The 22,514-nt window shown below is 44.9% G+C and overlaps 1 protein-coding gene across 1 annotated transcript in view; it reads right to left on the minus strand.

Moving 5' to 3' along the window:
- Window positions 1-207: 207 nt before the first annotated feature.
- The window catches only part of CCDC3 (coiled-coil domain containing 3), a 265,603-nt gene continuing 243,296 nt past the window's right edge, over window positions 208-22,514 (minus strand). The window contains exon 3 of the mRNA XM_085652874.1: window positions 208-1,173. Coding sequence (XP_085509000.1) covers window positions 898-1,173 — 276 coding nt within the window. The 3' untranslated portion in view covers window positions 208-897. The remainder of the gene's footprint in view (window positions 1,174-22,514) is intronic.

Below are 22,514 nucleotides of genomic sequence, written 5' to 3' on the forward strand. Positions count from 1 at the left end.
TTTTCCTATATTTCAAGCCATGTTGAATAGCAGTCCGCGATGCTGAGCAACATATCTAAAAACATTGACAAAGTAATAGATCTTGCATAGGCAAAAACCATCTGGCTTTGACAATGCTTGTTTAGGGATGGGGTATTTGCTCCACCCAGGTGGCAGAATATTTCACTATGAAGTAACTTAAGAGTAAGGAGTAGAGCGAAGAGTTAATACCCATAGTTCTGAGCAAACTAGCACATTTTTATTCATTTTATACATGATGGCTGTAGACTGGTACAATCAGAAATGGGACGGGGTACTTCTGGTTATATGAGCCATTTGGACTAGACCAGAATTTTTTTTATTTGAACCTTGAAGAAAACTATTTAAAAAATACATGCCATCAGATGTTTTTATGATCTCCAACGAAATGGTGCAAACATTTATTGGAACTTTCAAACTTTTTGGGTAAAAAAGGACAAGAGAGGAAGGAAGAGTAACATGATGTACGCCATATTTTAAAACGTGACTAAACAATGTGTAATAAAAATATTTTATATAAGCATTTAAAATATACATTTATATATATTGATAGAAAGATCCCGATAAACTGCAAACGTATTGTAATGCCCTTTCTATGTGTTTGTGTGCTTTTATGGTAAAACTGTTGTGCGCATTCGTGATAGTACTACCGCATGAAATTCAGTGAATGGTAAACACAATATCGTAAGCTGATTACCAAGCCATGGTGGCGTTTCTCCTAAATACTCCCATTTTTAATTCCAGGTCATTAAGTCCACCTGTATCTCCACATTGACAGGAGGGGATGCCCAGCACCCTCTGCCCCATCCCTGTGTCAGCCATGCAGGGATTACAAGATCAGTTCAGTCGCTGCCCCGCCGTCCTCAGCGGTCAGCCGAATTACACTTTGGTGTATTTAGAGCGGGAGTTCCCTTGATGTAAAGAGTTCAGGTTGGGTATTTGGCTGGCCGTGGATGCCAGCTTCTCGCTCAGCTTTTTGTTCATCTGGTCCATGAGCCTGTTGCTCTTCCGCGCCTGGCGCAAGGACCTCTTGACCTTTTTGACCCGGTCTCTCAGTTGCTTATGACGTTTTTCCAGTGCGGCCAGCTTTTGCTGCAGTTTCTTCACCCTGTCTTCTTCTTCGAACAGCGCCTTTTGCATGGATGAGCACATAAGCTGTAGAGAAGAAACCAGAATGAAGTTAAAAAATAAAATAAGCTTCATTTTTTTCGTATTTTCATTTTTATTGATAGAGACTTCAACTGAGATCAACAATTAGTATAATATAGCACATTTAAAATATAAAACAATTAGTATAATATAGAACATTTGAAACATAATACATTTCTTAATAAAAACTTCTATACAGTCAAAAAAGTTTCAAAAATGAGTTACAAAATTTAAAAACATTATGACAAGCAAATTATTCAGGTGGAAAAATAGTTACATCATTCAAAACATCTCAATTAGTTATATTAAATGTACTAAGATTTTTTGACATCTGACAATATCTAAGTGTATTTCTGTTGAACATGATCTGTGCTATGCACCGATAACATGTATTTACCTATTTTTTTCAGCCTTGAAAAAGTCTAGATTGACAAAACACATGTTGGCTGAGTTTTCTCTGGAGGCATTGTTTCTTCAAAATAAACCAACTTTAAATGGAAACGAGATTGTGTTCTTTGTGACGACAGACCATTGACTGGACTCATATATACCAACCGTGTTCTAACAATACGTCACAAGTATAAAAATTATATTAAGCACATTGTCATATGAACAAGTATCCAATATTGTTCTGGATAAAGTGACTTTCTTGAAGAATGCTTGTTGCAGTTCCTATATACACTCATATTTTACCGATTAGCGTGATTAATGTGCAAGGGCAACCTTGGGTAGTAGGCTGCCGGAACTGTATTAGCACCTTTGTATGTTTCTGTGTATACATTAAGCATTGAGTGTTTCCCATGGTAAAATAGCCTTTGGATTCAAACGTTAATACGAAGTGCAATACTTTGCCTAGTTTTAGGCCACTACTACCCTAGTCCTTTTTTTGCATATTAAATTTAAAATAGAAAGGCAAAATATAACGAATGTGAGGTTGTGCAATCAACCAACAAATAAATTAAACATGAATTAAGACTTTGATCCCATCTTTACATAGGTCACAGAGACGGTCTCATCTTTCGATGAGGATCAGTGCCTTTTATAAGCATTCAAAGTTAAAATGCCTAACCTGAGTGCTAAAATATCCTGTCTAACTCCATGATCAAGTGTAAATGAAAGATACTGATGAGGGAGCATAAACTCTGTAGTATTTGGTAAGGAGGAAAATAACAATCATGATTTACAGGGGCTACTATTCTCCATAAAACTAAATCTTTGGATAGCATTTTTACAGAAATAAAGAAATGCATAAGTTGCCCAGGAGACCAAGTATAAAGATATTTTAACTTACAGTTTAATGTTTAAAGGACAAACCTAAGATTTCTAGTAAATGTAAAATTCGAACTAGAATTTACAAAATACTTTTGTTTGAACAAATCTTTGAGTGTACCTTCTGAAGCATATAACAAACTGTGAGTCCAACATATAATACTAGCCATGGCAAACACAACAGAACTAATTAATGCTATTTCTAGACGTAAAGCCTATACTGGAATTGCTTGGCCAACGGGTAATTTTTGGCAGAGACTTCCCTTCATACAAGTGTAGAGCGAACCATTTTTCAATAGGGATCAGGGCTGAACTGGTGACCCAAAGCAGCCCTGGCAAATTTTGGCAGACCAGTTCCCGTACAAGGGAGCGCAGTAAGCGATCCTGACCACTACAAAGGGAGGGTTTGGGGGAAAGGTTAGTCCCCCCCAAGAAAATTTGGGACAAAATGGTGCATTCTACATTCTTTGTATATTCAATGGTTTTAGCTTTTCAAGCATAATAAATTATTACCTTACTGTTCACCACGATACAAAACTCTTTGTTGGGGCTCTTCAATCATTCTCACACTATCACCCTCCAACAGTCCCTCTCATCTCTCTATAGACCCTCTCTCACATGTGTTTTATTTGTTCGATAGCACCTCTCATATCAGTGTAGGGTGTTGGTGCACTTTACATCACATACAAAGACAATGAATCATACATGTGTAAATTAGTGTATAGAAAATGTTACATAAGGCAAAGGGGACAAAAGGTGTAGGATTCACATGCCATCTACACTAGTAGGCACTTTTTAAGAGGTTTTGGTCTGGAGAAGCACAAACTCAGGATTCAGAACATAACACAGTAGTCAAGGTTGTCTTTAATAATAAGAATGATTTTCTACCCAAACAAACCTTTTAGCAACATCAGGATAATGAAAGACTGGGGAAAAGCATAACTTTCTAACTTGCATGCAGCTCTTTGATTTCAGTGCATAGCTCACTGAGCTGGATTACGATTGTAAATTATGAACTGCACAGTAACAAAAGAATCTCTGTGACAAAAGCAGTAGCCCACTAAGCTATGCACATAAAATATTGTTATTTGATATGTATGGTACATGTTCTTTGTAGCAGGCATATTTAACCTCTGTTCTACCTTAGATTAGTCAAAACTACCACTAGACAAAACTCCCATCTCTCTATCAGCAGGTACATTAATCACCAGAGTTAACTTGACACTTTTATTGTTGCCCGAAAACTGCTGAATATATCAAGAACTTTGCAGTGCTTTTAGACCCTCCCCACCCTCCACTCTACCATCCTGCTGGGGAAATGCCCGATGCCCAGTACGGCCAGTACGGCCATGATAGGGATATGTTTGCATGAGCATGGGAGAAAATGTGATTTTAAAAATTTCCAATAAAAATTACATTTCTCGTGCCGGAGGCTGTATAGAATGTATTTAAAACATCAACCTGTACTACAGCCTTACTACCTAATGAGAAAGATGGAGTTTGCTATCCAAATTTTGGGCAAACACCCTTCCAGGGTATGTGAATGTTATTACTAATTCAACATTGTTTCCACCGACCTTCCAGGAATAGGGATGACATGATAAAACTTTAATTTTAGATATATTAATATTTAAAAAATTCTGCGTTGTACAAGGTACTCAAATTTCATTGCAAACCAATTGGGGTTAAATCAACTAATACAACGTTGTCAGCATACATCAGTATGTGAAGGTCGAAGGCGGTGCAGCATGTGGAAAAGTTTCTTATGTCCGAGAACAGGGCTGGTAGGTCGTGTAAGTAGAAGGAGAAGAAAAAAGGAGCCAGGAGACATCCCTGTTTTAATCCATTCCTAGTACAGATTTTAGGAGTGAGCCCTTTGTTCCCCTCCATCAGCACTCTACACCATGTCGAGGAGTGGAGTGCTATTATCACTCTCAGCAGGTTCTATGGAACTTCCAGTCCCAGTAGTGTTTTGTTCCAGATAGTAGGCCTGCCGCCTGTCTACTTTATCGAAGGCTGCAGAGAAGTCTATAAATGCAGAATACAGAATTTGTGACTTTCCAATTACAAACTTATCGATTAAAGTTCAAACATCTGCAATATTGCCTGTAACAGAATGTTTTAGACAAAATCCTGCTTGTTCCTGCACTATAATCCCTGTGGCAAAAACCCAATCCTGCAGTTGTTCTAAGATGTAACCAGCAAATATGTCCCTGTTGCATCAAGTAGAGCAATCTGATGGACGTTACCAGGTAGGGATTGTGAGCCTTTCTTATGAAGGGGAATTATGGTACTTTCTTTCTGTGAATTTGGAACTTGAAGAGTTAAAGAGCAGTACTTAAAAAGAGGAGCTAAGAATTCCCCCCATGCCTCAGGGTCCCTTTTTATAACTATTACCGGAATTTCGTCAGGACCCATAGCTGAAGAAACTCTTGCTTTTTTCAATTGTGCAATCACCATATCTTTCGTCGGAGGAAAGACGTTTAATGAGGTCTTTATTACAGTCTGAAAAACAGGTTGATTACTTTCAGTAAGTACATTTTCCCAATAAAGATGTCAGATGTAATCGGTTCAGACTGAACTTGGGATAGAAACTGTAGATGGGGTTGTTTTGGTGCCACCTTGTGCAGCAATCAAAGACCAAAAAAGTCCTAAATTCTTCGTTGTAGCCGCCTGCTGTGAATCAATCCAATGTTTGTCAGCTATTCTCCGTTTTATGGAAAGGCAAGTTATTTTCCTTTTTTCCAAAACATTTGGATTTCTTACTTTCTGCTAAGGGAGTAGGTCGCAAATTGGAGATGAATGAGATAATTCATATCTACAGAAAGTTTCTTAATAATGGGATTCATTTGGATAAAATTCTCCTTTGTATCGAAATTTTATCATTTTGCTACTCATTTGCTACTGAGGGTCATAGTGGTTAGTTGGATTTGCCACTTGCGGGATCCATTGGGAAATAATAGTTGCATTTAGATAGTTAATCCTTCTGGAATCCCAATAGAGCTTTCCCTGCCTCGTAACCACAGCTGCTACACTGTTGCCAGGATTCAAGGACCATTTTGCCATTTCTTGTAGCTTTAAATCCAAGGTCCTATGAAGAGTGGCATGATCGTTCCCTGAATGGAGAAGAACTTGCACTGCAAGAAATGATGATTATAAATCATAAGTAGCGATTTTGTGATCACTGGTGGAAGCATCAGATTTGCTTCTAGTGGAAGATGCTGGAATATCCGAGTCAACCCTCCCATTCATTACTACTGTATTTATTCTGGAGAGTGATTCTAGCAGGATTCACCCATGCATATCTGCTTTGATTTGTAGGGGGGAAAAGCCTCAGGAATATTCCAGGCTTCTTCTAGATCTTTATCCCTGGTTCGATTTAATAATGCACCTGAGTTTTATGTGTTAAAATCCCCCAGCAAGAGAATATTGCAATTATTACATTCACTTGGAATAGAGTCCACCAACTCGAAAATTGGAATCAAAATGCTGTTATTTTGGCAGACGGGGAGGAATATAAACACTGAAAATGAGAAGGGATTTAGGCTGTTTACAAAGAGAATAGGGAAAAGTTATTCGGGCCTCCTGCTTTTTTCCTACCATGCCCCCCCTCCCAACCGGCCCGAAAAACAAAAGGTAAGGGCCAAGATCAAGGCCGTGCTCCGCCTCGTGACGCACGTCCCCTGCTGCCCCTTCTCACGAATAACGATGCCTTTTCCTCTCACCTCATCCCCGACTGTGTCACTGTGGCCCCCGCAGCGCATACCAAGTTGGGCATGACGCGGACAGATTTCATACCTGTGCCTCCCGTCCCACGCGTTACTGAACATGGGCCCATCAGCCCACCTTTTGGTACTTTACGGGAGGGTGAAGCACAAGACATGACGGCTGCCGCAGACCTCTGGACCGGCTAAGCTCGCCTTCTTCAATGCCTGCCTGCTACAGCACAAGCAGCGCCTGCTTCACACCATCTGTAACCTACATTGCAGCACTGAGCACCTTATGAAACACTGCAAAAAGCTACTGGAAAAGGCTAGTGCTGACCCTGCCAACCTGGTTGTACCTACTGAAGATGGCACCTATTCCTAGCAACTGACATTCAAAACCTGAGTAAACCCCGCCCATGCACCCCCTTGACCAATCACTGTGCCCCTCGCCCTCGGACCCTCCCATGCGCCCAAAAATTCTGGGAGGGTAGGGCTTTCTGCTTAAGCCACCCCCACACCCACCCGAAATAAACATCATTAGCGCGAGGTTTCCAAACAGTGTTGCCAGATTGGGCTATTTCCCGCACAATTGGGCAACATTTTTCCCAATTGTGCAGGAAAAACACATAGCTGGCGGGGGGCTACTTTTTGGGCTTATTTCCAACAGCTGTGCACAATTTTTTCGCTGGGGCGGCGCCGACACTAAAGCAATTAAGCCAACCAGTGGTGAGCAGTGGCATTGGCAGCAGCCAATGAACGCAAAGCGCGCTGCGTGGCTGAGACATCATTGGAGGAGGAGGCGGAGCATGATACTTTCAATAGACGTTCTGCTGAAGGCACCAGTGTGTGTCTGTCTGTGTGTGCAAGTGCACCTGCTGCTATTGCCAACTTGCCATTGCCAAACTTGTTGGACACAGTCTCTTTGGGTAAGCGTGCCGTCAATCTAGTTAGCGCGCGAAAGCGCTACTAATGGCAGCCCTGGAAATAATAATGGATGCTCATCCCCCGCGCGCTTTATTAAAAAAAGTGACGCGCGCTCGCCGCTCTCTTCATCAGAATCGGCGGCGCGTAGGGCCTGATTCCTCGCAGTTTACGGGCAGCTATGTGCAGAACGAAGAGACCGACCAGCTGTCCTGTTCTCCAGCCTCAGTGAGTACCTGTCAAGCTGGAGGTTGGGTGGGGTGAGGGACTTTCAGTGAATATTAGAGCAGTTTAGGTGTGGTCAGGGACTTCCAGGGTTTGTTACAATGCTTAGAAGCGTTAGGAGTCAGTAGGATCAGGTGATTTGCCTCAGTTTCATTTTCTTTTCATAGCTTGTTCTTGCTTAAATGAGTGTCATTTCTTATGTTGATCTGTTTATATGAACTTAATTTCTTGATTTTTCTCGCAAAGTGTCACTCTTAGTGTCATACATTTAACAGTTGAATGTCATTCATGAGTACTCTGAAACCTTGAAAATGTCACACATAAGCACTCTTAAAACGTGGCAACTATGCAGTCTGTGCTCATGTTGAATAGTGCCCTTCCATTTCTGGTGCTTTGCAATAGTTTTAAGATCTTCGTAGAGTTTCTCGTTGCTGAAATGGCTGTAATTTGTTATATATGTTTCCCTCATCTTCGTTGCATGATTTTTGCTTGCGAGAAAGTGTCACTCATAGTCGTTGAATGTCACTCATAATTACACTGAAATTATGAAAATATCACACATAAGCAATCTGAAACTTTGGCAGCTATGCACTGTGTCACTTTTCTCTCGGGTCTCAGACTGTCAGACCTGGCCTGCTGGTGCAGCCCTGTGCTGCTGTGGCCGTCGACTCGTGGGGCCTGGCCGCAGCATGTAGAAGCAAGCACAAATTGAAGTAAGTTCATTTATAGTAAGAGTAGGAATGAGTGCTCTATGATAAGTAAAGCACTCTGAATCAGATGTTCTGTATAGACTTGTTATCTTTTATGTGAACATTTGCTGTTGTAAAGTGTTCTGATAACTTTGGATCTAGCTATTGCTATATAATAATCTCAAATAAGTGGTTTCTGATGACTATTTCTGCATAATTTGAGATTTGCGAGTTTGGGCTGGTTTTTGGGCTGAAACTGGTCTGGTTGGGCTTATTTTGGGCTTATATTTGAGCGGCTTTGGGCTTGGGACGGGTCTAAAAATCTGGCAACACTGTTCCCAAAGGACCTTGAGCTGAGCCAGTGCCTGGCTCGAGCTTTCGGTGGCTCACCTGCCTCCTTGCTGCTGTTCAACACACCTGCCCTGGAAGGGAAGCATGTACGCCATTATTTCTTTTTGTATGTCATAAATATAGAGTGAAGCCGCAGTGTGTAGTGATTTGAAAATCAAATGTGTTAATTTCTAGACCATTTTATGGCGATGGTTCCTGTTAACCTCCTTGCTAAATATGATGGTTGTTTATAAGAGTTGGGTGAAAGTGGTTGTGCAATATATTGTTTTCATCTTTTATGCTTTGGGGTAATTGTCCTGTATTTTTGGATATATTGAGGATGTAGTCAGGATTCTGCTCCTTTTGTACTCCACAAGGTTTACCAGTGAGCGTCTCTAGTGCTGTTTTTTTTGTCCTTAGACTCCTCCAACTACTCACCTCTCCTGACAGTCAATTCCCCTGTGAACCTGTACCTGCCGGGCACCACTACTTCCTCCATTTCAACCCTTGGTGCTTTAATTTCACATTTAGTCTTCAACTGGAGCACACATTTACAGAAACTGTCCCGGGCTCCTTCTCACCATACCGAGATAAGGCGAGAAGGAGGAAAAGAGAGGGGAGCGATAGAAGTGGAGGAGATGGGGCGGCTGAATAGTGGGGATAGAGGTAGAGAAAAGAAACAGTACAGAAAGAAGTAGGGAGAGGGATCCAGTGGGGAAAAAGGGACAGAGAAATGGGAGAGAGAAGCAGTAGGGAAAGAGAAAGAATGACAAAGGGAGGGTGTGAAGGGAAAGGAACAATATACAGAGAAAAATAGAAGGTTGGTTGCAGCGAGATAAGAAGACCAAGGGAACACAGTGCGACTGAGGGGCAAGAGCTTTGAGGACGGCCATAGAGGACGAGTGGAGAAAGATAGAGTGACTTGAGCTGGGGAGCACAACAGAAAGCAACTGAGAGAGTGCCAGGAGGAGAGAGCGACAGAGATGTGGGTTCATGGTTTTAGTACCTAGATGCATTTGTTGGTGAAAGAGTGTTTGATATGTCTGTTCCAGTTCCAAAATACCAATGCACCCAACAGTTGTGCCCTAGCCGCAGGCCCCTCGCCCATCATTACACACAGGTTTCTGTAATTTGGTCTCTGTTTGTCCTTATAGTTCGTGCTATTCCATTTACAGCACCGCATGTCTGAGATCTCCCTGTTACAATAAAAATGTTCTTTCAAATGTACTGCATAAATCATTGAAGTAAGGGCTGCATGTGACCTTAACAACCCAAGTGAGTTCTCAGCAGAGCATATACGGAGCACACTGCATGGAGGAGACAGGGAGGGACACAAGACCTTGCATGGAGAGGGGAGGTGGAGCACCATAATTGACCCTGAACTGAGGGAAAAAAAAACTAAAACAGACTCTGTTTTCCTTCATCCCACCCTGACTATCAAAGAGAAAGTGGAGATGCATCAATAGCACAAATATTTAAAGTACAACATTTCGGTTTTGTGTTTTCCTTCCATCGGATTTTATGGGAAAGTGAAACCATGCTTATTTTAATTCTATTTACCCATGGTGATGGTCGTCTGTGTGTGTTATGTTTGCGTGTGTGTGTGTGTGTGTGTGTGTGTGTTCTTGCACACTGGTGCCTTTGTGGCCAACAATGACACCAACTTTGTAGCAGCAACACATGCAAATAATTCTTTCAACAGGTTTGCATGCAGCCACAAGAAGCCTCCACAATATGCATAAAAGCCCTGCATGAAAACTGACTTTGACTAAAAACGTCCAATTCCCGCCTATCCTTTTTTCTCTCGAAATACTCTCTCCTTCTATTCCATCCTCTGCATGCCTCTTCTCTCTGAGCACACCCTACTCTAAGCCACAATCCTGTTTGCCTTAATCCCTATTATCGTAGGTCTACATATTGCCCACACCTCATCTCAAAGCTCACAACTTCTCTTTTAAAACTTGTACTCCTGCAACCTGACAATACCTAATCTCCTATAACTCCTCTATTAATACCGCCAATCAATGCATGAATTCACATATTTCCCTCCCTCACTAAAGATCATACCTAACTCCTTTTAATTTTATCTACCTCATAGAAACTATAGTAAATGCGTGGCATGGTTTTTTTAAGAGTGCAAGATTAATCCAAATAACCAACACTAACAAAAAATAACCTACTAACCCTGGGGCCCAGATCCGCATGCCCCCCTTTGTAAACTGGTACAATTCCTCTTCAGGATTAGTAAGTGCTATATAAATGCAATTACAATACAAAATATATCTCATACTAATACTAATTCCATAACACTCAGCAGTTGGGCAGTCGATTGTAGTTCATAGACTGCATAATCATGTCATTATACTGCTTGAAACTCTTACACTTGCATAAGATAAAACTGCTATAGGTCATGTCCATTACCCAGTACTGTAATAGTCCACAGCAATACACTAACCATCACCAACTGAACAGGCATGGAGCAACTGAAGAGATCAGCCAAGTGCCGCTGGCCAATAAAGGACTTTAATTTAGTCCACAAACTGCGGTTCCAAATACCCTTAAACTATGACCTCTTTTGACATCTCACAATGGCAATCAGATATGGGATGTTAGGAATAAACTCCATCCAAGCAAGTCTCTGATCCATGTCTCCCTCCAAACATGCCTGCTTAGGACTATAAACTTTAAACAAGATATCTCAGAATTAACAACCCAGTGCAGTTGCCAGCTCAGAAGAATAAGAAAAATAAGACATTTTATAACGGACCTGCAGAGCTGCTCTGAGCTGCCAGTTTACTGAAAAGCATAAACTGTGAGCCTTCTGTCACACTTCTTCATCCACCACACACCTAAGCACTGTGTCACATAACATGATGACCTCTACAACTGTTGACTATTACGGGCCTAATGTTGATGACCCAGCGCCCCTGAGGCGGCTACTGACTAGATGGTTGGAATATAGTACCCCATTAATATGGGGAGAGGATTTCAATATCCTAATGAATAATGCATTAGCTAGAACTACTCACTAGCCACATGTGAATTCTCCTACGATGATGAAGGTCCTGAAGGACCTTGGTTTAAGTGATCCCTGGAGAATGAGGATGGGGCAACAGAGGGTGTACTCGTTTTTCAATACTAAATATGGCCATAGATATAGACTGGTAAACAGCACACTGGCAATGTGGGCTCCAAACGGCACAGTGATGTGTAATTAATACAAATACTGTTTCCTCCCACGCTCTAGTTTTGTTACCCCATTGCCAAGATGCCACCCCAACACAAAGTTAAGAAATAACAAAAAAAGGAGCTTTCAATTCTATACAGGATTATCTGTTACAAAATCAACAGATGATTAAACTGTTCTATAGCAATAGATCAAGTAGTCATGATGTGACAAATAAATGTTATTCAGGAGTCTTGCGAGTTGCTTTGAATTCAATTCTATAAAAAAAATGCCAATTTGACAGAAGCAATCCATTCGGCCCAGCCAACGCGTTTCGTCGCAGTGGGAATTCATCAGGGCTTGATCGATATTCCAATTTTGTGCCACTAGATGGCGTGTTGCATTCCCATCTTATCTTCATCCTTTCTGTTTCCTGATTCGAATGTCCTATGAGTACTGTATGGTTTGTATATAAGAAAGGATTTTATTATCTACAGACTGAATGTGAGCCTTCCTCCCTTTCTGCTTATGCTTTGGTATGGTTGCAATTTGAAGTGAGAGATAACAGTTTGGGTACCAGGTGGTCTTTGGAAAGGCAACTGTTATCGCAACGGGGCTTAGTGGTGGAGCTACGATTCAGGAGTTTATGAAGTTTAATAGGGAGAGGTCTACTGAGAATATTGTGTGGGATGGTTATAAGGCATATATAAGAAGTATTAGTCCCAAATGGTCGATATTATTTACAAGATCAGAGAGAAATAAGGAAAGGGAATTAAGAGAGGATATGTGTAAGCTGGAGAGGTCATTGGCAGACCTGAGAAATGAGAAGGATTATGAAAGGCTTAACTTAGAATTTGAGGGTTGTAAAGTGTAGAACAGATATGGAAAGAAAGCTCAGGGATAAGTGGGATGCAATAACTCAGCAGCATTGTGAATATGGAGAAAGGGCAGACAATTGCTGGCATGGAAGGAAAAGACCCATACAACTTGTAACCACATGGACTGCATATATTGGCAGACAGGGCAAAGAGCAAACACAATCAAGAACTTTTACCAGCACCTCTATCAGGAAAGAAATAGTTGAGACAGAGTCTAAAAGACTGGTCAGCACTCTTAATTTACTCTTCCTTGGTGAGGATGATCAGAAAATCTTGATGCCGGAGATTACACATGAAGAAATATGTTCAGTTTTGGTTAAAATGAAAAATGTGAAGGCAGCAGGCCCAAATGACATTCTGAGAGAGCTCTATAAGTGTTTCACTGATGAATTATGTGATATGACGGTCACTGTTTAATGGCATCTTACAGAAGGGTACATCACCACCTGTATCGAAGGTACAATTGTAGTAATCTTAAAGTCGAAAAAGAATCCTGAGCGGTGTGAGTTACACCGGCCCAACTCTCTACTTAATGTAAGCTATAAGATACTTGCTGTGATCTTAGTGAAAAAACTCTCAGGAGTAGCTGCAAAACTAATTTCTGAAGATCAACAAGGATTTATCCCTGGAAGACAGCAAACAGACTTAGTCCAACAATTGATCGGGTCATAGATTTGGCAACAACAACCTTGGCCCCACTGGCAATGGCTACATTTGATGTTGTCAAAGCATTTGACCAGGTCAATTGGCAATATTTATAGTCTTGTCTATGTACATTTAGGGTACCAGACCTTTTTATTACTGCAATGAAAAGCCTCTATCCTAATGCAGATGCAATAATTCTGGTAAACAGTACTCTGAGAATGTTTGGTTCACCAAGGATGCACAACAGGGGTGTCCCCTATCTCTAGCACTTTTTGACCCATATATTGAACCTCTCGCTTATAAAGTGAGGACATTGGATACGATCCCCTTGTTTGAAGTTCAGGGTTATAAGAAGAAATTATCCTTATATGCTGACAACATAATATTTTTCACAGATCATCCTGAGGGAATAGTGTGGAGGTCTGAAAAACTTGCCTCTGAGTCTGGAATCCTGTCAGGTTATCAATTGAATCAAGGCAAGACTGAAATCATGACATGGAATTTGGACTACAGCAGTCACTTTTTGAAAAAGGCAGTGAGGTACCTAGATATCGAAATAGATCAAAGCATGGATATGGTTCCCAAGGTTAACCTAGACAGCATTTCAGGAGAAATAAAGAACCTATTAGCAAAGTGGAAGAACATTCCGCAATCAATCTGTGGATGGATTAATCTGATTAAAATATGTATTCTCCCTAAACTCACCTTTCTTTTTAGTTGCACTCCTCTCTAGTTTGAGAAACATGCACTCTATCAGCACCAGAATATGCTAAATCGCGTTGTCTGTGCTTTGAAAGGTGCTAGAATATCATGGAAAAAATGAAGGGCAAACCTGAGGAAGGGTGGCCTACAATTGCTAGACGTTCAATTTTATTGTTGACTGCACAATTTGAATCATTCAGAATGTTCCTAGGCTCTCGCGATCAGTCTCCTAGGGGGCAGTTGTGGCAGATGATGTTAAAATCCATAATTGGGGCAGTGGTTTGCTTTATAAATTTGGCTCTCCAAAGTTTTTAAAAACGTTACATTAAAGACTCTTAGAACTAGGACAGACGTATGGTATTTTATAAGGTCTAGATTGGCGATCTCATACTGATCCTATTCTGCTCTCCTTTGGGATTCCCCATGTACACCAGAACTCTTGAAGGATGGCTTGAGTAACCTGTTTACAGAATCTGGACTAACAGTCTGAGGGGATTTACTGGGAGAGGAGGGTTTGAGATCATGGGACTATTATCGCTTTATAGCAAGCTATACCGGCCAGTAAAAGCCCACTCCAGCGTTAAAGGCTGAATTAGAAGGCCTTTAACAAGGGAGTGGACTTTATTGCCTGTATAGCCCAACTACAGAGGGCTATAAGGCTATTAGAGCATTTTGCCACTAGAGGGCAGAATGTTCTAACAAATAAAACAAAGGCCTCGGGCTCTGTGAGGCCTTTGTTCACAGCAACAGCTGTAAACCACAACATTGGAATGTTGATGCTCCAGGTTGCTACTGGCCATTTGAAGCCCTGATCACTCCACTGTTTTCAATGGAGCTCCCAACATTCCAATGCTCTAATTTTGTTTAAAGACCAACTTCAAGCATTCCAAGTTCAAAATGTATTTAAATTTCTTCTTGGACTAGAATGATAGAACAGGATAAAAAGACTCTAGATCCTGAAATCTGGGGAAGCATTCTTGGTGTTGGCTTGGTAAAAAAAGAAGTTTCCAGGCGGTATGATTTCCTTTGTGAGACTAAAGACTCGACAAGACCACACAATTTGGGAAGAATACTTGCGGAACCAGCAGTTGGATGAGATTTGGCAAGTATCCTTTAAAATGTTATATGCTATTGTTAAACCTGCCTCGCTCAAGAGGAATCATTTGTTCATTTTACTCAGGGCATACTAGACCCGCATGAGATCTAAAAATGGGAGAGGCTCGAGGAGCAGTGTGCAAAAAGTGTGCTGCCCTTATGCAAATGATGTGCACATTTGCGCAGTGTACTGCCCTGAAGCAATTTTGGGAGGATGTATGTGAGGTAATCTCAGAGGTACTCAGACTGGATTTCAAGGTAAGCCCGTTCTCAAATACTATTTGGGATGCAACTGAATGACTATAAACTCTTGCCTCGAAGGGAGCGCCACTTAGGGCCATATGTAGGTAGCCTAACATTTACCGATTCATAAATACCAAATTTTACTGATTCGGTATTTATGAATCGGTAAATGATATGTAGGTAATCTATCGGTAATATTTACCGATTCGGAAAGGGTCGGTAATTTAGAATCGGTATTTACCGATTCGGTAATGATGCATGCCTTCCCATTGATTCCTATGGGCCAGGAGGCCCATAGGAATCAATGGGAAGCCAGTTACCATTACCGAATCGGTAAATACCGAATCGGTAATGGGGGGAGCACAATCAAGGGTGGCAGGGTGTCACAGTGACACCCTGTTGCACCCCTGATTCCTGCATGTGTGCACATGTGGCGCACATACATGCCCTAAGGGCATGTATGTCTGCCACATGGCACTCTTAGTCCAGCAAAATATTGCTTTTTGCAATGTATTCGTTATTTAGCATCAACCTATATTTGGTGCTAAATACCGAATTATTTTCCCTACACATCACTCATTTGAGTGTCACCTACATATCATTTCAGGATTCGGTATTTACCGAATCGGTAAAATTACCGATTCGGTAATTTTACCGATTCGGTAAATTACAGAATCCTGAAATGTGCCCCCTACATAGCAAAAGCCTAAATACCGGTCGGTAACGGGATATTTACCGAAAATCGGCCGTTACCGACCGGTATTAGGCTTCCTACATATGGCCCTTTATCTTTTATCTGATTTTGGCAACAAGACCTATTATCTGTAAAAAGTGCATGGACGTGAACCCTCTCTTGAAGCAGGAGTGGATAAGAGAAATGAGAAGAATTCGTAGCTTTAATCTTGCGATCCGAAAGTGGACAAGCATTGATAATGCCTTGGTTTCGCCTATGCAATTAATGAAAGAGCTGTTTTCATCAGTCATCGTTCAGAAGGAGGAAAGAGCTCCCTGACAGAAAACACAGGAGTGGAGAAGATGTGGCGGAGCGGCCAGAGCTGCTGCATTGAGAGCTGGGGATTGTGGTTCGAGTCTCGGCAGCGCCGCGTAACATCCTGTGATTCTATGAAAAACACTTTATCTCTCCAGTGATAAATTGTTATATAAATATGCTGCTAGAGTAAAAGACAAAACTTTATGAAAATATAGTTCCACCAAAGCGGATATTAACAGTATTTCGGGAGCGGGAAACTGATAAGAGAAGTCGACGAAGAACAAGCATTGGTAGATGCAGGAAAATATGCTACAGCCAATAGAAATAGAGGAAAGGTAAGTGGCACCACAGGAACCAATGAGAAGCCAGGAATGAGAGGAGGTGGGATGTAAGTCTCTTTTAATTTTATATTAAAAACAAAAGATTTCTCAAGCAAAGCGAAAGGGCTGTGCAGGCGAAGCCTAAAAAAGGTTTGGTTTTGGGAACAAATGTCTAGCTTGCTATAAACAACTAGAGTCACCGGCCCAACGATTACACCAGTGGCGGGACTCAGACCTTTTGTGTTGAATAAGAAGGTATGTGCTGCACACAAAATTGTAGAAGCCTAGCATCTTTGATGTAGAGGTAGGTCTGTTCTGCCCATGGCCTTTGGCTATAGCGGTCACTGACCTATAGAAGTGACGAGGACCCCAAAAAATAAATAAACATAATTACAGCAGCTCGGGGGTCATCACGCACAGCATGGACACACTTCCCACATAGGATGAAAACAAGACAACGTCCTTCCAACCACACACCATGCATGGTGTAGTGTGCTATCCATGTAGGCAAGCGCTCCAGCGCCCTGCAAAGGGTAGTAAGCGCTATATAAATGTTGCTATACAATACTAAACAGTCATTGTGACTCATAAAAAGCGCAAGTATTCACCCCCTAATACTAGCACAAGGTAAAAGCTTACTTAAAAGTAAAGGTCGTAGTCAGGTTTGTTACATCACAGGGATTGGAAACAGCAATACAGTGACTGTATCAGTCACTGCCAACTTTGGCTACCAATGTATCACTATCCGCCCACAAGGTGGCGCCAATCCAACTCTGGGAAAGGTTACAGAGACGATGTTGTCACATAGGGCAGTGATTTCCCGTCGTTATGCAGTTTGCGGCGAAAACAGTCCTTGTGGAAAGCAGTATGGTGTGGGCCTCGTGTGTTTGCTGATCTTGTACGTACTTTTCACAGGAGCGAAGTAAGCAGGCTGTTTTAAGAAGGGGGTGGAATTTGAAATAATTTTAGGGTAATTCATGTAGGTGATAGTTTTCTCAACCACTGACTCCTCTTTCAGTTACTTCAAAGACAACTGCTCTGAAAGCAGCAGGAGAGTCGTGTCTTAGCATGGGGAAGGAATGCACACTGTAGCTGCTGGCAGAACGGTTGTGGAGTGATTGACACCACAGCACCCACTGCCAGAGAAACATACCAAGAATACAACCTGCCACTCACTAAATATTCCCAACAATTACATTTTCAAATTCATCGTAAAAATAAACATCAGCTATGATAGGAATTTTCAGTTTTCCTCAGTGCTTTGTGGCTGAAGCTTCTAAGTGCAAATTTAAGCCTGGAACAAAAAAGGCACTCATGGGGCGCTCCTCTGTTTGTACCAAAGGCGCCTGCTCTTCAGTCTGTCACCCTCCAATCATAGATTTCCAAATGTATGCAGGGCTTCAGGAATGTAAAGCTGATTTCTGCTCGAAACTGAACTCAGCCTCTCAAGAGCCATCTGTAGGGGCAGGGCAGTCTGTGAGGAGTTGGTAAAAAGCATAAGTTCAGCAGCACGAATGTTTTTTAAAGGCATGCTGCCGGTGCTTTCCAACAGCAGGTGAGTGCTTGCTGTTCCATCCTGGATGACCTCCAGTTCCCAGGGCCTTCATTCTGGTAAATGAAAGGGCTCCTCTTTGGCAAGTCCTCGCTCCAGAACTCCGCCTGCAGCCCTCAGATCTGGGCTCCCCACGGGTTCCACCTCCTCCGCTCACAACCGTGACATTCTGCTCGACCGTCAGCTGTCCTGTGCCCCACTAGTTAATGACCTCATGCCGTCTGCTTCCTCCTGCTGCTCTGCTTGGATCTCCCCAGATTCCCCCATCCATAGTCCAGGCAATAATCATCTCTGCTCTTTATCTGGGACTTCTAAGGCCTCTGATCTCCAGACTTCGATGACTTCAGACTGCGGCATCCAGGCCGTCCGTGGCCACAACTCTTCCCGCCTTCAGTCTAATGACTGGTCACCCACCAGGAAGCGAGGTCTCTTCAAGCCCCTCTGCCTCTGCCACAAAGCAGCTCATGGCAATGACCAGAAGCACCTGCAGAATGTATTTGCTTTAAACAAACCCGTTCGCTCCGAGACTGCCCCCCTTTTGTCCCTGCTTTTGCAGTAGTCTTTGGCCAAGCCTGGAATACGCTCCCTTTTCACCCCAAGGTATTAAGAGCCTTCTCTCCGTTTGTAAACGTTTGAAAACACATAACCCCTCATGTGTCCTCCTCGCCCCAGTCCTTACACGTGTGAGGCAATCTTGCCTCACTTGCTAAGGACTGGGACGAGGAGGGCCTTCATCGGGGTAATGGAGATTGTTGCAGTTAGCGCTCTAGCGTCTGACGCTAGAGCGCAGGTGGCGAGGACGTTATGCGTACGCCATGACGGTGGCGTACGCCTGTAGTTAAATAAAGGGGGCGCGCCCGGCATGAGCAGTTGCGCCGACACTATGGCAATGTGTGCAGTGTCCGTTATTTACAGCGCGCCCAGCTAGGCCAGCGAAACCACAAAATTGGCGACGAAGGCTGATACGCACCTCCGCGTGCAACGCTGTGTCCCGCACTTCGGCCCGCGGCAGCCCCGCGCGTGCGCACGTGGTGCCGCCTCTCCAGACTGTCGTGAACTCGCTCCGATATTACCGGAGCTGGAGCCCCACGAACCTCACGACCTTGCTGCTTGGAGGTGAGCGCACGTGTGCACCCAACACTGCTGGCTCTTATCGGCGGATGAACATTCCCGCTCTCTTTCAAGTGCTCCTGCCGGTTGCTGAAACCACCCTCTGTCCTGCGCCCCTGAGTCAGGCTTTCGGCTGTGCTGCCCTCCACTGGCCCACACCTGCTGCCACGTGCCCAACTGTGCACCTTACCACGCGGATCCCCGTGCCAGCGCCCACCAGACAAGTCGCTCTCCCTGAGTCATGGGGGACAATGAGCGTCCGACGCCTGCTGTGCCCCTCCACCCGCCGTCTGGTGTTCTGCCGCCCTTCAGTGAGACCGCTGACCCTGCCACTGCCGCCCCACGCTGGCAGACGTGGATTGGCCGGCTCAACAATTATTTCATCGGCACGAGAGAGACGGATGGGGCAGTGAAGCGGTCGTTGTTACTTCACTACGCAGGGGAAGAGGTATACCTCCTTTTCAAACACCTCCCCAACACAGGGAGGGCGGACGACTACGACGCGGCAGTGGCGGCCCTCAACACGCACTTCAACCCCCAGATGAACCCTGATTTTGAACACTTTAAGCTGCGTCAAGCAAGGCAGAGAGAAGGGGAGTCAGTGGACGCATTCCACGCACGCCTGAGAGTGCTGGCGGACACGCACCTGGTCGGAGACAGGGCCAAGGAAGAGATCAGAGCAAGTTGATCTGTGGCATCCGGAGCAAGAAGCTGAGGAGCCTCATTCTTCGCCAACCAAACATCCCGATGGCGGACATCCTAGTGCTCGCACAGTCCCATGACCTATCCGACGCTCGTGCGGAAGAGATGGAACAAGCATTCACACGAGGCACAGGGCCCGGAGCGACGATCAAGACGGAACGGACAGACGCAGTGCAGGCGCACGAGAAGGCGCTCCGACTCACCGCCAGGAAGGCGACCCCGGCCCAGTGTGGGTACTGCGGGTATGATGAACACCCAGGCAGGTCGTGCCCGGCGAGAGGGAAGACGTGCACCAACTGTGGCACGGTGAATCACTTCGCGTCTGTCTGCCGGAAAAGGTCCACAAGGAGAGACCAACGGGGGAAGAGGCCCGCAAGAAACATGGTGAGATAGCTGTCACAGCTATCCCTGTCCTCCCACACCGATACAAGCCACAGACAGGCGCAAGCCCTGCGAGATGACGATTCCGGATCCGATGATGAAGGGGAGACATACCTAATCTCGTTCACCAGGGCCCTCAAAAGCGCAAGGAGACCACAGCCCCGGTGTGACATCATGGTCGCAGGGTCCAGAGTAAACGCTGTGATAGACACTGGTGCATCAGTCACTGTTATGGGAGTGCAACAATATAACCGCCTCCGGCCAAAACCAGAACTCAGGCGGTCGAAGGCCCAAATTTACGCCTACGGAAGCGATGTGCCCCTGCCCCTCGCAGGAAAAATGACAGTCCCGGTGAGGACAGAAGATACGGAGATAACGATCGACATTCACATCATTAATCAGGAGGTGGACACGCTCCTGAGCGGACATGCCGCCGAAGACTTAGGGCTGCTAGCCTTCCTCCGCAAGGTACAAGACACCCAAACGACTAACTTGCTGGACCAATTCCCGGAGTTGTTCACCGGCCTCGGGAACATCAAACGGCCACCAGTCAAACTCCACATCGATCGCTCGGTTGCACCCACAGCGCTGAAGCACAGACGAATTCCGTTCCACCTCCGCCCACTGGTGGAAGAGGAACTGAGAAAACTGGAAGAACAAGGGGTCATAGAAGCAGTAACTGGACCCACCCCGTGGGTATCCCCAATGGTGATAGCGGAGAAGCCCCGCCAACCAGGCAAAATCCGCGTGTGCATTGACATGAGGCTGCCCAACAAGGCCATCAAGAGAGAGAGACATATCACGCCCACTATGGATGATATAATTGCTGACCTCAATGGGGCCCGGTGGTTCTCCAAGCTAGACTTAAATGCGGGCTACCACCAGCTGACACTAGCCGAGGAAAGTAGATATATCACCACGTTCAGCACACATCTGGGGCTGCGAAGATACCGACGCCTCAACTTTGGAATCTCGTCGTCGGCGGAAATCTTCCAGAACGCCGTCCGAGACATATTGCAAGGGCTGCCTGGAGTGTTGAACGTCAGTGACGATATACTAATCCACTCCACAACGGTGGATGAACACTATCGGCGGGTCCGAGCCACACTGACCTGGCTCAAGGAGTACGGGGTCACACTGCACCGAGACAAGTGCCAGTTCTTCCAGCAACAAATCGAATTCTTTGGATACACATTCACCAACCAAGGCATCCAGGTGGACCCGAGAAAATCCCAGGCCATCAAAGATGCTCCAGCGTCAGCTTCCGCCTCTGAAGTATGCAGTTTCCTTGGGATGGCTACCTACTGTGGGCGATTCATCCCGAACCTGGCTACGATTGCTGAGCTGGTCAGGCGCCTCACAAAGAACGACACCCTATGGCAGTGGGGTCACTGGGAAGAGGACGCGTTTCAGGCCATCAAAACTGCACTCCTTGACCAGGCCACACTAGTCTACTTCGACCCAACACAGAAGACCGAGCTCCTCGTCGACGCCAGCCCGGTGGGGCTGGGAGCGGTTCTCACCCAGGAGCAAGAACCCGGGAGATGGGCGACCCTGGCATACGCCAGCAAGGTACTCACAGCTACGGAACAGAGGTACTCTCAAATTGAACGAGAAGCACTGGCTATACGATGGGGCTGTCGGCACTTCCACCTGTACGTCTGCGGGCACCCGTTCACAGTCTTGACGGACCACCAGCCGCTAGTACCCCTTTTCAAAGGGACCGCTCCTCACCCCCCGCCGAGGATCGAGAGGTGGGCCATCGGGCTGCAGCAATATCAGATGGACGTAACATATCGGCCCGGCGCCAATAATCCGGCGGACTTCCTGTCAAGGCACCCCGAGAAGAGTGAGCATGCCCCTACCGGAAAGGAAGATGAGGATGACGCCGAGGCACACCTTGACCTCCTGGCCGCCCTGACATGCCCACAGGTGTTGACGATCCAGGAGATCCTACAAGCAGCGGAGCACGACACTGTGATGGCCAGGACCCGAGAAGCCCTCCAAAAAGGATCGTGGGCCGACTTCATACAATCCGCCAACTCGTGGACAGATGACGAGAGGAGAGACTTGCAACAAGTCTGGCGGATACGGAACGAGCTCAGTGCGACCCGAGATGGGATCATCCTGAGAGGGTCCAGGATCGTCATGCCAACAGCACTGCGCCGCCAGGCCACACTCATCGCCCACAAGGGTCATCAGGGAACAGAAAAAATGAAGGCCCGGATGAGGGCGAAGATATGGTTCCCAGGGATGGACAGCCTGGTAGAGGACGTGGTGAAGAGCTGCCAGGCCTGCCAGGTGACGAGCGGCCCCGAACCTCCGGCTCCCATCGTGACGGAGGAACCAGGAACTCACCCGTGGGACAAGGTCAGCATAGACTTCGGAAGTCTCCCGGACGGGAGAGTGACACTGGTCATT

This window comes from Triturus cristatus, chromosome 4_1 (genome assembly GCF_964204655.1).
Source record: "Triturus cristatus chromosome 4_1, aTriCri1.1, whole genome shotgun sequence".
Lineage (NCBI taxonomy): Eukaryota > Metazoa > Chordata > Amphibia > Caudata > Salamandridae > Triturus > Triturus cristatus.